The sequence below is a fragment of the Cetorhinus maximus genome, chromosome 20 (assembly GCF_964194155.1).
Source record: "Cetorhinus maximus chromosome 20, sCetMax3.hap1.1, whole genome shotgun sequence".
In the NCBI taxonomy this organism is placed as follows: domain Eukaryota; kingdom Metazoa; phylum Chordata; class Chondrichthyes; order Lamniformes; family Cetorhinidae; genus Cetorhinus; species Cetorhinus maximus.
The window spans coordinates 29,364,320-29,380,720 of NC_135898.1; the positions used below are offsets into that span (position 1 = coordinate 29,364,320).

At 41.4% G+C, this 16,401-nt stretch overlaps 1 protein-coding gene across 2 annotated transcripts in view; it reads right to left on the reverse strand.

Annotated features, from left to right (window-relative positions):
• Positions 1-757: 757 nt before the first annotated feature.
• The window catches only part of slc25a16 (solute carrier family 25 member 16), a 71,549-nt gene continuing 55,905 nt past the window's right edge, over positions 758-16,401 (reverse strand). For both annotated transcript variants that reach the window (XM_078565846.1, XM_078565847.1), the window contains exons 6-10: positions 8,469-8,590; positions 5,795-5,861; positions 4,896-5,058; positions 3,176-3,244; positions 758-1,436 (exon numbers count right to left, since the gene is read on the reverse strand). In XM_078565846.1, the coding sequence (XP_078421972.1) occupies positions 1,280-1,436; positions 3,176-3,244; positions 4,896-5,058; positions 5,795-5,861; positions 8,469-8,590 (578 nt within the window). In that variant the 3' untranslated portion in view covers positions 758-1,279. The remainder of the gene's footprint in view (positions 1,437-3,175; positions 3,245-4,895; positions 5,059-5,794; positions 5,862-8,468; positions 8,591-16,401) is intronic.

Here is a 16,401-nt window from a genome sequence, read left to right on the forward strand (position 1 = left end):
GTTCTGTTTTTGTTATGGCCCTTCCATACTGATTAGAAAGCAACAAGAGTCTTCCTTACCAAATTAGCTGATTTGCCACTGTCTGTCAAACAACCTTTTCTCACATCTCCAACATTTTTGTAACTAATAAATAAAAGTATTCAAGAAAAAATGAAAATAGAACATCTTTTTTAATGTCCCATGGTTTTTCTCCCAGGTCTGCACTATCCTTTAATTTTAATCCTTTAATTCCTGGAGACTCCAGTTTGCAACCCCAGCATGAGCTAAATGAGGCAACTAACACAGATGGATTTAAGGAGAAGCTAGATAAATACAAAGGACAGAGGAACAGAAAGGTATGATCAGGTGAGATGAAAAGGGATGCTGAGGTGGAGCATAAACACTGACATAGACCAATTCAGCAGATGGTCGATTTCTTGACCAGTCCTTGTCAATATTAATCTTCCACACAAAGAGACCAATAGAAAAGCAAAATGAAGATCTGGATGTAACAGCATCTGCAGCCCTACATTCAATGGCAGATCTCTTTGGTAAATGAAGGACCCATTTGGGTAGAGGGATAGTAGCCACTGGAGCTCATGATTCCTGCACAACACACAGAAGATTTGGTACTAACACACCAGAATTATAAAATGCAATGGTGCTCTGAAGAAATCTGCATCAAATCCAAATACCTGGAAGTTTACTGTTACCATCCAGAGGAGAAAAAATTGGCCAGAACAATTATCCCCAGGACAAAACCAATCTCAAGGCTATATCTACAAATATTCACAAATGTTTACTGCAGCATCAATTGCCAGAGATTACAATTATTACAATATTTAAAAATTAACATACACCAAATATTCGATCAAGGATGCAAAATAAACCTCACAACAAAAAGTTATATCTGTACACATGATGAACGGATTGATAATAAAATATTCATACATAAAGTAACAGAAAATGTTGCTGGCAAACATAGGTCCAATTGTTCTGCCCATATTAAACTCATCTTCCTCTCCTCAGAGCTTGTGTGCAGGAACTGAAATTAATTCTCTAGCCTAGTGAAATAAGAGAGGTGTGGCAGGAGACAGCCATAAGGTGTGTATACCTAAAAACACAAAGCACACGGATGCTGACTTTCAATGTTCATCACAATCAATTACTGAATTAAATAAATAATGGTTGTGTCCACATCTGACCAGAGCTGTGCCCACTGTGGAAATGTTCTCATGATTAAGAGTCCCAGAGCTGTAACAATGAATTCGATAGTCCAGATTAACATTCTGAAATGTCCTTAGTTCAGATGAAGAGCTTGTCTCATGAGCTCATAGGTGGTAAATGCCACAGCCTGAGATGGGATACAGCGGATGTAATTGAGAGTGAGCCCCCGGTACAGGCCCTTCTGTATCCCATGCACCTTGTAGACATACTTCAATGTTTTACACATCGAGCTAAAGGAGAAAAAGAGGTTAAACAGGAAATTATTCCATGTAAACACACCAGCGTTACAAACAATTTAAGTTTCCTACTGAATTAACCAGATGATTAGGACCATTGAGGAACCTTTGTACTGATTAATGTTAGTTAACAATTTTAATCTAACCAAAAAAAAACCCACAGGGAGAGATTTAGACCCCAGGGTCAGTGTATGCTGACCAAACAGGGAGATAGTCTAATCCCTAGGTCACAGCATCCTTTCACGATAAGGGAGAAAGAGTGACCACCAGACAGTGGTCAATAGTCAAGGGCAGTGGTCAATGAGTTGGACGGCATTTGGGTAACAGGGTCTAAGTCTGAATCTCACCCAATTTTGATAATCTCAGTTTATTGAATAGAAGAAAGTAGGCAAAGCCTCCAGGTGATCTAAATAGATGAATGTATTTCAATAGCTCTCACCCCAATATTCTTGTGCTGGCCTCTATAAATTTACTGACACTATGAGCCCAAATCACTGAGTATTGAGAACCTGGCCCTGCCTGTAAGGCTGCATTATCAGAGTTAGACCGAACATTCCTTTTTGCTTTTTGTGATAGTTCCTAGTATTTTATAGATTTTTTTCATATCCGTCCCTTGTATTCAACATTAAAATTGCACTAAAATAAAAGCAAAACACTACGGATACTTGAAATCTGTAACATAAACAGAAAATGCCAGAAAAACTCAGCAGGTCTGGCAGCTGAGTTAACGTTTCAAGTCCAGCAATATCCCAAAGAACAGTCGTATTGGACTCAAAACATGAACAGTTTCTCTCTCCACAGATGCTGCCACGCTTGCTGAGTTTTACCAGCATTTTCTGTTTTTATTATTATTAAAATTGCTCACTCCATTATGTAGTACTCAGCTGTTAGCTTGCTCTGCTCAGTTAAAAAGTATTTCAGCCATCGATTTGAGTGTGACTGCACCATGTGAAGAGGTTTTTTAATGTTCTTACATGGGATGCGAGCGTCACTGGCTAGGCCAGCGTTTATTGCCCATCCCCAATTGCCCTTGAGAAGGTGGTGGTGAGCTGCCTGCTTGAACTGCTGCAGTCCATGTGGTGTAGGTAAACCCACAGTGCTGTTAGGAAGGGAGTTCCAAGATTTTGACCCAGCCACAGTGATTACAATTCCAAGTCAGAGTGATGTATGGCTTGGAGGGGAACTTGCAGGTGTTCCCATGCATCTGCTGTTCTTGTTCTTCTAGCTGGTACAAGTCGTGTGTTTGGAAGGTGCTGTTGAAGGAGCCTTGGTAAGCTGCTGCAGTGTATCTTGTAGATGGTACACGCTGCTGCTACTGTGCATCAGTGATGGGGGGAATGAATGTTTTGTGGATGAGGTGCCAATCAAGTGGGCTGCTTTGTCCTGGATGGTGTTAAGCTTCTTGAGGGTTGTGGGAGCTGCACTCATCCAAGCAAGTGGAGAGTATTCTATCACACTCCTGGACAGGCTTTGGGGAATCAGGAGGCGAGTTACTCTCCGCAGAATTCCCAGCCTCTGACCTGCTCTTGTAGCCACAGTATTTATATGGATAGTCCAGTTCAGTTTCTGATCAATGGTAACCCCAGGATGTTGATAATGAGAGATTCAGTGATGGCAATGCCACTGAAAATTTTCTTAATGTGTGGAAAAGAGGAGGACTGACAGTCTCTTGTCATATAACATTCCCCTATCGTTACCAGAAACATTTTTGTACATCTACAGATTATACTTACACACATTTATCAGCTTCAGTCAGAATGGAGCCTAACTGCATTCGCCTCCGAGCCACATCTAGAGGGTATCTACAACATAAACAAAAATTCAACACAATCCCTGAAAAGATGTTAGAAGTATTTCTGCTAATAATGAAAAAATTGCCAATGATTGGAAAACTGCTAGTGTACAAATCCTAAGTTTTTATAAATTGTTGCCTGGGCCCACCTGCCGCCCACCAGTCTCTCCTGATTCAGGAATTATGCCCTTGAATGGAAAATTGCCAATGATACTCCATTAATTAAGAGTAAGAAAGATAAACTTGGAAATTGTATGCCCATTAGCCCAATGCCAGTTGTAAGAAAGTTATTAGAGACAGAGTGACTGCAACTTGAACAAATATTAGCTGATCAGACAGAGCCAGCATGGATTTGTAAAGGGCAAATCATGTCTAACGAACCTAGTTGAATTTTTTTGATGAAGTAACAAACATTGGTAGATAAGGGTGTGTGTATTTATATGGACCTGCAGAAGACATTGAACTAGATTCCACATCAGAAACTTAAAAATGGGAGCACATGAAATTACATACAAACTACTGGTTTGAATAGAAAATTGGTTAGGAGGTTGGGATAATAGGTCTTTACTCAAATTGGCATGGTATGACTAACCCAGGCATCTGTACTGGGAACATTACTATATATATGACTCAGATGGAAGACTAGAGAGTCATATATCTATATTTGCTGATAACAACAAGTTAGGTGGCACAGCAAGTAATGTAGATGGGAGCTGAAAGTTGCATAGGAAAGTTGACATTAAATGAATAAAACTGCAGCAGAGGGAGTTCAATGTGGGAAAGTGTGAGGTCACCACTTTGACCTAAGGAAGATGGAAGAGAAATATTTCTAAATGGCAGGAAGCAAGGATTGGCAGAGCGATTTAGCGATCGAAGTTCAGAATTCAGTAAAATCTAGGAGGCAGATATGAAAATTAAATAAAAAGGTTACTGTCTCAAGCGCGTTGGAATGCAAAGGGGTGGAAATTATGTCACAGCTGCACAGAGCTTTGTTTAAATTGTACAGACTAATCTAGTATTCCACTGAATATAGGAGATTAAGGGGTGGTCTAACTGAGAAGTTTAAGATGGTTAAAACGTTCCATAGTGTAGATTTTTTTAAAATTCCTCTGGTGAGAGAGTCCGAACAAGAGGGTACAACCTAGAGCCAGGCCATTCAGCAGTGATGGCAGGAAGCACTTCTTCATACAAAGGATAGTTGAAAACTCTCACAAAAAGCTGCTGAAAATTTAAAAACTGAGATTGAAGGATTATTTTTTAGACAAGTATATTAAGTTACGGGAACAAGGAGAGTATATACAGATCAGCCATGATCTAATTCAGTGTGGAACAAATTTGAGGGGCTGAATGACCAATTCGTGTTCCTACGTTCCACTGTGACCTATCACTGCATCTTGTTACAATCGGATCATGGGGACCAGTTACAATCGGATCACGGGGACCAGTTACAATCGGATCTCGGGTTCCGGTTACAAACAGATGACCTGTTTCAGCTATTTGGAATTTAGATGGAAGTAATAGTAATAGTAAAATCTAAAATACGTCGGATTTCTTTTTTTTTAAACCGATTGTCTACTATGAAAACAACTTTTGGAGCAAGCAGAATTGGCATGGCCAATGCTTCCCTCCCTCTCCTCCCCATTGTGCAGATGAACACTTACGATACTGTTTGAGCAAACGCTCCTGCTATTCCACCACATAGCAAGTTCACGTGGGTTTTTAAAACCAAAACATTAGGATTGTCAGAAGAAGGTCTTCCAAGAATGCCAGGAGCCTGATTGAGGCCAATACTCTTCAAAGTGCCAAAGGTGAAGAATGAAATTCCTGAAATTAATATTTATTACAAAGTAAACATCTGGAATTGTTGCTTTTGATTAATGCGAGATATGAACATAAGGGGGTTACAGAAAGGACAGGATTAGGGTCATAAAATAGGTGAGCATGGAGTGTGCAGGAGAAAGCTGTAGTAAGGGAGGTGGCACATTGGTTAGATGTATAGACTTTTATTATAGTTCTGTACTGGAGTATAATAGCATAGTGGTAATGTTACTGGACTAGTAATCCAGAGGCGATGATCTGGAAACTTGAGTTCAAATCCCACCACAGTGGCTGGGAATTTAGATTTAATTGATTAATTAAATCTGGAATAAAAAGCTAGTAATGGTGACTGGATTGTCGTGAAACCCCACTCATGCCCTTTAGGAAAAGAAATCTGCTGTTCTTACCCGGTCTGGCCTACATGTGACTCTCAACCCACAGCAATGTGGCTGATTCTTAACTGCTCTCTGTAATGGCCTATCAAGCCTCTGAGTTGTCTCCCTACCACCTTCAGAAGGGCAATTAGGATGGATAATAAATGCTGACTTTATTAGTGACACATGCTGTGAGAGAATAAAAATAATTTTAGAGATGAAGCAGTTCATCATCTTCACATTTGATATTAGAAGTGAAAGCGGAGGGATAAGCGGGCAGGTTTTAAATGTACCATAGCCCTCAGTTCTTAGAGATGTTTATTGAAAGCATTAATGAAAAAAAGATGTTCTTTAAGCCCTCTAAATACCTGCATAAGGAGCCATGCCAATGATAGTAGGAGTCAGACCTCTGTAAAACCCTCGAAATCCTCCTTCCTTATAAACAGAAAAAAAAAATTCGGGACACAAATAAACTTCTTCATTCAATCAATATTTAGCTACAACTGTACAAAAACAAAGTAGAATGGCCTCCATTAATGCAGCAACAGCACCTCTCTAAGCAATGGGCTTGAGTCTTTCACAACCTGCCACAGGGAGGCAGGATCAGATATTGCAGCCTTTGCTGCAAAGTGACCCCAAGGACCCCAGCGAGGAGGACTCTGAGCAGTGACAACAGCAACAAGAACTTGCATTTACGTAGCACCTATAATGTAGTAAAACATCCCAAGGCACTTCACAGCAGTGTTATCAAACAAAATTTAACACCTTGTTACATAGGCACAGCTACCAAGGGTGCAATGATTAAAATTGGGGATGCACAAGAGGTCAGAATTGGAGGAGCACAAGAGGTCTCAGAGGCTTGTGAGGCTGGAGGTGGTTATAGCGATAGGGAGGGCAAGGCCATGAGGGATTTGTAAACAAGGATGAGAATTTTAAAATTGAGGTATTGTCAGACTGGGAGCCAATGTAGGCCAGAGAGTACAGGTGATGGGTGAACAGGAATTGGTGAATTAAAGGACACAGGAAGTAGAATTTTGGATGAGCTCACGTTTTATGGAGAATGGAAGCCCGGCCAGGACAGCATTGGAATGAATGAGTATAATGGTAACAAAGGCATGGAGACGGGGATGTCTACAGATGAGCTGAGGCATGAATATATTCCGGCAATGTTATCAACGTGAAAGTAGGTCGTCTTTATGAGACCAAGGTTAAGAATGATCTAGTTCATCCTCAGACATTTTCCAAGGAAAGGGGTAGAGTCTACGGCGAGGGAAGGGAGTTTGTGATGAGGTCCAGAAACAATGGTTTCGGTCATCCAGATATTTAATTGGGAGAAATTTTTGCTCATCCAGTACTAGATGTCAGACGAGTAGTCTGACAAATCAGAAAGAGTGGAGGAGTCAAAAGAGCTGGTGATGAGGTAGAGCAGTGTGCTGTTGAGTACATATGCAACAGATGTGTTTTTGGATAAAGTTGAAGCATGGAGATGAGAAATAGGAGGAACGCCAGAGGTAATGGTGTGGGAGTGGGCAGAGAAGTCATTACAGGTGATTCTTTAGCTACAACTGAATAGATAAGAAAGGGATCAGTCAGGGATAGTCCCACCCAGCTAGGCAAAGCAGGAAAAGTGCTTGAGGAGGGTGATGTGGTCAACTGTGTCAAGGCTGCAGATAGGTCAATAAGGATGAGGAGAGATAATTTGTGATGGTCACAATCACAATAGATGCCATTCTGACTTTGATAAGGGCAGGTTCAGTACTGCAGCAGAAGTGGACACCTGATAGGATTGATTAAAACATGGACTTGTGGGAAGTTGACCCAATTTGGAGGCTACAACACACTCAAGGATTTTGGAGATGAGGTAATAGTTGCAAGGGCAGAGGGATAAGGGTGGTTTTCTGAGAATGGGAGATTTGTTAAGGAGGGGGACAGTGCCTGAGCAAAGACCAGCATTGGGGACCAGGATGAAAGCAAAATACTGTGGATGCTGGAAATTGGAAATCAAAACATAAAATGCTGGAAGAACTCAGCAGGTCTGGCAGCATCTGTGGAGAGAGAAACAAAGTCAATGTTTCGAGTCCTTATGACTTTTCTTCAGAGCTAGGGAACAGGACTCTGTGCTGTGATTCTAATGGGAGAGCTGCCCGTTACTCTGGCTCATGGCAATGAGGCCAGAGTCCCAGTGTCAGGGGTACCTTGGGCCTGATCATCCAGATAGGGGTGGGGCTACCTGCTATTATTGCCACTGCTATTCGCTGCTCTGTTAAAGCATCTGCATCCTTTTAAATGGTCGCATTGTTTTAAACTCTGCGGTTTTGAATTTCTACCTTCCCAGTAATGGTAAATCCTTCAGGAGCAGTGTTGCTGCTCTGAACCTGCCCTGCAAATGCAGGAAATTCCTGGAAGGAAAGCACAGTGGCTTAACGATGGAGTCACATTAACTACTAACTAACAGGAACAGAATCCTGCCAGATTGTCATTCCTTCTTCACCACCAGATGAGAATCCTGGAAATCCCTGTCTAACACACTGGAAGCACCTTCACTGCAAGCACTCCTGTGGTTAAAGGAAGGTACCTGAACAGTGTCTTCTGGGAATGAGGAGGAGCGAATAGCAGGTCCCAAGAACAAATTTAAAACATGGTCTTTTCCCATTCCATACTGTCACTTTGTCTTGCTGAGTACTTAAAAGTCAACCAAATTATAAAATGTTTATATTTATTTAATAGGCATTTGACCCTAGTTACCTCATTTTAATTTACACAAACCACAGCACAGAGACAGATAGATTCCAGCATTTTAAGGGGAGATTGGGCTAAGGAAAAAGCAATGTGAAATGAGGGTGAAACCCAGATCCTTTTATAGCCACGTATTTGAAGTTCACACACCGAAATCTACAAAATATGATCTATGCTTTGGTCATTGAAATACTGAACAGCAATGCTTACTAATATAACATCAGGAAATCTCAACATTTAACCAGTTCCAATATAGCTCATCAGGTTAGTTTCTCATAAAGTGCAACAGAAAGATGCAATACGCACCTGTGTATAAATGACCCTGAAAGCATCAATGATTCCAGCATACCTGTGCTCGCCCTTCACCTGGAATGCTAGACGCGCTCGAATCATGTCAAGTGGATAGGTACATATCACTGCAGTCATCCCTGTAAAATAAAACTACTTATTGTCCACTGTTCTCTGAAAGAGCAAGAAGTGAATCAAAACCCAAACTAAGGAGGCCCTAGCATGTTTCTGCAATGTTAGTGTAGTAACAGTTTGAGCCACAGCAAAACCCATGCATACATTAACAATCTCATGTAGAATAGATACATTTGCCACAATTTTGTACACCTCCAGTGGCCAAACGTACTTCCTGTATTATCATTTGGCCTATGATCGGATTAAAGGCAAGATCAATAGGGACTTTGCATTGAAACTTGATAACTTTCCCTGATGACATTAAGATTACCACTCCTTGGGAAATGTCATCCTGCCATCATCAGCACCAATGTGTCAACCATAAGCAGCCCAGACAAAAATCAAAAATCAAGCTCAATGAACATCTAGGCCACTGGGCAACTTTAACACTCATATGAGTCAGACCGTCAAAGGCAAATCTGGTGTTGAAAATTACCACTGCAACTGCTTTCTACTCTGAAAAAAATGCACTGAGCATAGTCTGATCATCAAGAACACAGCTTTCCAGCTGCCAAAGAAAGCTTAATGCTCATTTGTTCCAAATGCTGGCATTTGATTGATTAGATTTTGGTCATGGAAAGGGTCATCAATGTTGTCAAGGTCTCCAACAAGAGAGAATCTAGCCATTTCCCATTGACATTCAACGGCATTACCATTGTCAAATCCCCCATTGACTAGAAACTGAACTGGACCAGCCACATACTGTGGCAACAAGAGCAGGTCAGAGGTCGGTTATTCTGGAGCAAGTAACTCACCTCCTGACTCCGCAAAGCCTTTCCCAACTACAAGGCACAAGTGAACCATTATATAATTAGCCATGGCCAATCAGAGTCAACTTGACGTACAATCAGTACCCTTTTCTCCTATGGTATAAATTGTGATCGTTTGAAATTTGGCTTTCTCGCATTTGTCCTGATGAGTGCAAGATGAAAACCTTGGGGAACATGTCTTTCTTTTCAGCAATATTCCAGTTCTGTACTACCAACTGGCCGTCATCTAATAGTGATCATAATATAGTTTTTGAAAAGAACAATAGAGGAAAAGCAGCTAAGATTCTAGACTGAGGTCTGGCTGATTTTTTGCAAGGAGACAGTGACTGTCCACATTAAACTGGGCAAGCCTGTTAATAGAAGGTGCTCAAAAATAATTTAACCTGATACAGAATAAGTCTGTACCTCCAAGGGACGAAAGTTCTCCTTGCCAAAAAAAACAGCAATGGGCAATTAAAGAGGTAAGAGACAATATAAATATTAAAAAATGCACATAAAATGCAAACAATAATGGAGATCCTAGCAAATGGAAAAGATACAAAGAAAATCAAAGGGTGACTGATTGCAAGAGCTACAAAAATGGATATGAAATGTGTGAGGAATAGCAAAAGCAACACAAAATATTGTGACAATTTTATTTGGAAAATGAGGGTGTTCAAGAGTAATGTGGGCCGCTTGAAAACTGATAACTGTGATGTTGTCCAGGAAAATAAGGAAATGGCAACCAAGTTGAACATTTACTTTGTGCCAGGATGAGGAAGATGTTAGCATGCCAGAAATCCCAAGGAAAGTAATACTGAATCAGGGACTCAACAAGGTTAACATGGTAAAGAAGAAAATAATGACAGTAAAGGGTGACAAATCCCCAGCACCAGATGTTTCCATCCTAAGGTTTAAAGGAAGTAGGTGAGAACATTGTGGATGCCCTAAATATAATTTTCAAAAGTTCTCGATTCTGGAACTATTCTTTTAGATTGGAAAATTGTGCATGTCACCCAGCTAATTAAGATTTAAATTTAAATGAAATGGAAAAACAGAGTATTTGCAATTTAAAAAAAAAACACACATGCACAAAACAAGAAAATACCTACTACAGGGAATTGCAGGTCAGTTAACATAACATCTGTTATCAGGAAATCATTAGTTTATAATTAAGGATAGGGTGACTGAGCATCTTGAAAATTTTCAGCTAGTCAGAGAGAAAGAGAAAAAGCGTGAATTTGTGAAGGGTACAGTATGCCTGATAAACCAGAAGAGCTGACTAAAGTAGTGCACAGGGGAATGTCAATAGATGCTATTTATATGGGCTTCCAGAAGGCATTTGGTAAAGTCCCTTATAAGGGACTGTTAGCTAAAGTTGAAGCTCATAGAATTGAAGGTGAATTGTCAGAAATTAGCTAAGCAGGAGGACACAGAGATTGGGGACAATGGGACAGGATGTGACTAGTAATGTTTTGCAAGGATGTTTTGGGGGCGCAACTATTCTTTGTATTCATTAATGACTTAGATGAAGGGACTGAAAGCTAAATATCAGAATTTGCCAATGACAAAGATTGGCAGCAGTATAATTGGAAGTATAATGTTGGAATTGTATAAAACACTGGTGAGGCCACAACTTGAGTATTGTGTGCAGTTCTGGTCACCATATTACAGGAAAGACATAATAGCTCTGGAGAGAGTGCAGACGAGGTTTACAAGAATGTTGCCAGGGTTAGAAAAGTGTAGCTACAAGGAGAGATTGGATAGGTTGAGGTTATTTTCCTTAGAACAAAGAAGGCTGAGAGATGACTTGATTGAGGTGTTCAAAATTATGAGGGTAATAGATAGAGTGGACAGGATAAAATTGTTTCCCTTGGTGGAAAATTCTAGAACCAGGGGACATAGATTCAAGATAAGTGGCAGAAGGTGTAGGGGGGACGTGAGGAAGAATTTTTTTACATAGAGGGTAGTGGGTGTCTGGAATTCGCTGCCCAAGTTGGTGGTAGAGGCAGAAACTCTAAACTCTTTTAAAAAGTACCTGGATCTGCACCTTAAGTGCTGTAAGCTGCAGGGCTATGGGCCGGGTGCAGGAAGGTGGGATTAGAAAGGGCACCTGGGTGTCCTCGGGCTGGCATGGACAAGAATGGCCTCCTTCTGTGCTGTAACTTTTCTATGGTTCTATGGTTTAAAACTACAAAGAGATATTCATAGATTAAGGAAATGAGCAAATCTGAGGCAAATGGATTTGAATGTAAACAAATGTGACCTCGTCACTGCTAAAAAGGATAGAACAGGATACCTTTTAAATGGACCTCCATTGTTTCTAGCTTTTCACCACAGAGGCTTAGGAGTACAGATACACTAGGTACATAAATCATGGGCAGATACAGAAAATAATCAAAAAGGCTAATGAAATGCTGGCCTTTATATCTAGAGGCCTAGGATACAAGAAGTCACACTTCAAATACACAAGCCCTGGTTAGGCCACACCTAGAGTAATGAGAGTAGTTCTGGGCACTACACCTTTGGAATGCAGACTTACCCAGAATGATACCTGGACTCAAAGGGTTAAATTACATTAAACAAAGTAGGGTTTTATTCCCTAGAAGTTAGAAGCTTAATGGGTGATTTGATTAAGTTTTAAAGGTATAAGGAGAAACAGCATAAAAACAGAAAAACTATTTCCACTGATTGGGCCGTCTAGGACTAAGAGGCATAGTCTATACATTAGAGCCAGACTCTTCAGAAGTGAAATTAGGAAATACTTCTATGCACAACATTTGCAGCATGGGGTCCAGTACTGGGGAATTTGCGAAGAGTAGTCTAAGAGAGGGGACAGAAGACAGGAGACAGTGAGACCTGAGAGCGAAGATCTGGAAGCATTAATTAAAATTAATAGTTTAAAAAAGATACTAAATAAATTCTAAAAGAGTGAGGAGAGATTTTCCTTTAACATCATAGAAAGAGGCACGCAGCATACGAGACAACACCTGAGTGAGACATAGATCGGGCGAGGAGTTGGGAATTTGGTTCAGGTGGGAATTTGGGGCAGAGAGTTGCTCCTTTTCCTGCATTTTTTCCAGTCTCCAGTAGTTGGTGAGTTTCCTTCCTTGTCTCCAAGCTAGGTGAGTGCAGCTTTCTATTACTTTATCTGTGTAAATTATTAACTATTTGACTAATTAAATAAATAAGGTTAGACAGAAAAGGCAGGGCTGGTAGTGTGCCATGACTGCAGCATGTGGGAATCTATGAAATGTACTGCAATCCCAGACAACCATATCTGCAGCAAGCGTCTGCAGCTTAGGCAACTTTGGCTCCAACTTGCAGACATTGCGGGGCATCAGGGAGGGGGAAAAGTTACCTGGACACTTTGTTCCAGGAGGCAGTCATTCCCCTTATGTTAGGTAGAACTTTAGAGTTGGTCAATGGTCAGGGACAGAAAAGTATGATTGAGAGTCAGGCAGGTATGGGGAACCACCATGTAGTGATGGAAGAGCTTCAGCCCCTGACTTTGTCCAACAGGCATGAGGTGCTTGCTACCTGTGTGGATGAGGAGAAGGAATGCAAGATGGTTGAGCAAAGTGCCCATGGCACCATAGTGAAGGATGCCATTCAAGTGGGAGGAGCGAAGAGGAATGCGGTAATGACAGGAGACAGTATAGTCAAGGGGTTTGACACTGTTCTCTGCAGTCAAGAGCGAGAATCCAGAAGGCTGTGTTGCCTGAATGGTGCCAGGATTCGGAATATTTGATGGAGACTGGAGAGGAACTTGCAGTGGGAGGGGGAGGATCCAATGGTTGTGGTCCACATAGGTACCAACGACATTGGAATGACTAGGAAAGAGTCTGCACAGAGAGTATGAGGACATAGCCACTAAATTAAAAGTGACGAATGCGTGGCTCAAAGACTGGGTTGGGAGAAGTGGGTTCCGGTTCGTGGGGCACCAGCATCAGTACTGGGAAAGGGGACTGTACCATTGGGACAATGTGCACCTGAACCATGCTTGGACCAATGTTCTAGCGAGCTGCGTAACTAGGGAAGTAGAGAGGATTTTAAACTAAATAGTGGTGGCAAGGGATCAAATTTGGGAAGATGTGGTAAATCAAAGAGTAGAGACAAGGCAAGAGAGAAAGGTACTAATATGGGAAAGGATAAACAGACTGTGACAGGAAGGGACAAAGAGTACAAATCTAAAGGTAAATCAGCAGATAAGGCTAAAGGTTACAAAAATAATAAAAAGACAAAACTAAAGGCTCTGTAACTGAATGCACATAGCATTCGAAACAAAACAAATGAACTGATAACGCATATAGAAATAAATAAGTGCGATCTGATAGCCATTACAGAGGCACGGTTGCAGGATGACATAGATTGGAACCTGAATATTAAAGGGTACATGACATGTAGGAAGGACAGGAAGCTAGAAAAAGGTGGATGGGTAGCTCTGTTAATTAATGATGGTATTAGCACAGTAGAGGGGGGTGGCTTAAGTTCAGAAATCAGGACGTAGGAGTGGTTTGGGTAGAGATGAGAAATGATAAAGGCAAGAAGTCACTTGTGGGAGTAACCACATGGTAGGACGGAGTATAAAGGAAGGGATAATGGGAGCTTGTCAGAAAGGTACGGCGATAATCATGGGGATTTTAATCTATATTTAGATTAGAAAAATCAGATGGGCAAAGTTAGCCCAAATGAGGAGTTCATAGAATGTTTTCAGAATGGTTTCTTAGAACAGCACATTCTGGAGCCAACCAAAGAGCAGGCGATACTAGACCTGGTATTGTGCAATGATTTAGGATTAACTAATGACCCCATAGTGAAGGTGACCCTTGGTAGCAGGGAACATAATATGATTGAATTTTACATTCAGTTTGAGGGAGAGAAGAGTGGGTCCAAGATTAGTATTTTAAACTTAAATAAGGGCAATTATGAGGGCATGAAAACAGAGCTAGCTAAAGTGACCTGGCAAATTAGGTTAAGGGATAGGTCAATAGAGATGCAGTGGCAGACATTTAAGGGCATATTTCAGAACATACAGAATAGATACATTCCAGCATGAAAGAAAAATTCCAAGCAGAGGACCTACCATCTGTGATTACCTAAAAATGTTAAAGATAGTATCAAACTTAAAGATAAAGCATATAATTGCGCAAAGATGGGTGGCAAGTCAGAAGATTGTACAGGATATAAAAAACAGCAAAAACTGACTAAAAGATTAATAAGGAGGGAAAAATTCGAGTACAAGAGAAAGCTAGCCAGAAATGTAAAGACAAAGAGTTTCTGTAGATATTTAAAAAAAAGAATTAACAAAGTGAGCATTGGTCTTATAGAAAGTGAGTCTGGGGATTAATGACAGAAAATAAGGCAATGGCAGATAAATTCAATGGGTTTTTTTTAATTCATTCATGGGATGTGGTTTCGCTAGATAGGCTAGCATTTATTGCCCATCCCCAGTTGCCCTTGAGAAGGTGGTGGTGAGCTGCCTTCTTGAACTGCTATAGTCCACGTAGTGTAAGAACACCCACAGTGCAGTTAGAGACGGAGTTCCAGGATTTTGACCCAGCGACAGTGAAGGAACGGTGATATATTTCCAAGTCAGGATGGTGAGTGACTTGGAGGGGAACTTCCAATCTATCTATCTGATGCGCTTGTCCTTCTAGACAGTAATAGTCGTGGGTATGGAAAGTTCTGTCTAAGGAGCCTTGGTGAATTCCTGCAGTGCATCTTGTAGATGATATACAATGCTGCTATTCTGCGTCGTGGTGGAGGGAGTGAATGTCTGTGGATGTGGTGCTAATCAAGCAGGCTGCTTTGTCGAACAAACAAAGAAAAGTACAGCACAGGAACAGGTCCTTCAGCCCTCCAAGCCTGCGCCGATCATATTGCCTGCCAAACTAAAACATTTTGCACTTCCGGGGTCCGTATCCCTCTATTCCCATCCTATTCATGTGTTTGTCAAGCTGCCTCTTAAACACCACTATCGTACCTGCTTCCACCACCTCCTCTGGCAGCGAAATCCAGACACTCACTACCCTCTGCATAAAAAACTTGCCCCGCACATCTCCTTTGTACTTTTCTCCTCTCACCTTAAATCTATGTCCCCTAGTAATTGACTCTTCCACCCTGGGAAAAAGCTTCTGTCTACTCTGTCCATGCCACTCATAATTTTGTAAACTTCTATCAAGTCGACCCTTAATCTCCGTCGCTCTACTGAGAACAATCCGAGTTTCTCCAACCTCTCCTCGTAGCTAATAACCTCCAAACCAGGCAGCATCCTGGTAAACCTCCTCTGCACCCTCTCCAACACCTCCATATCCTTCTGGTAATGTGGCGACCAGAATTGCACGCAATATTCCAAGTGTGGCCTAACCAAGGTTCTATACAGCTGCAGCATGACTTCCCAGCTTTTATACTCAATACCCCTGCAAATGAAGGCAAGCATGCCATATACCTTCCTGACTACCTTATCCACCTGCGTGCCACTTTCAGTGACCCGTGGACCTGTACACCCAGATCCCTCTGCCGGTCGATGCACTTAAGGGTTCTGCCATTTACTGTATAATTCCTACCTGTATTAGACCTTCCAAAATGCATTACCTCGCATTTGTCCAGATTAAACTCCATCTGCCATTTCTCCGCCCAAGTCTCCACCTGATCTATATCCCATTGTATCCTTTGACAATCCTCTTCACTATCTGCAACTCCTCCAACCTTAGTGTCATCTGCAAACTTACTAATTAGCCCAGTTACATTAACCTCCAAATCATTTACGTATACTACAAACAGCAAAGGTCCCAGCACTGATCCCTGCGGAACTCCACTAGTCACAGGTCTCCATTCAGAAAAGCACCCTTCCACTGCTACCCTCTGTCTTCTATGACCAAGCCAATTCTGTATCCATCTTGACAGCTCACCTCTGATCCCGTGCGACTTTACCTTCTGTACCAGTCTGCCATGAGGGACCTTGTCAAAGGCCTTACTGAAATCCATGTAGATAACATCCACTGCCCTTCCATCGTCAATCATCT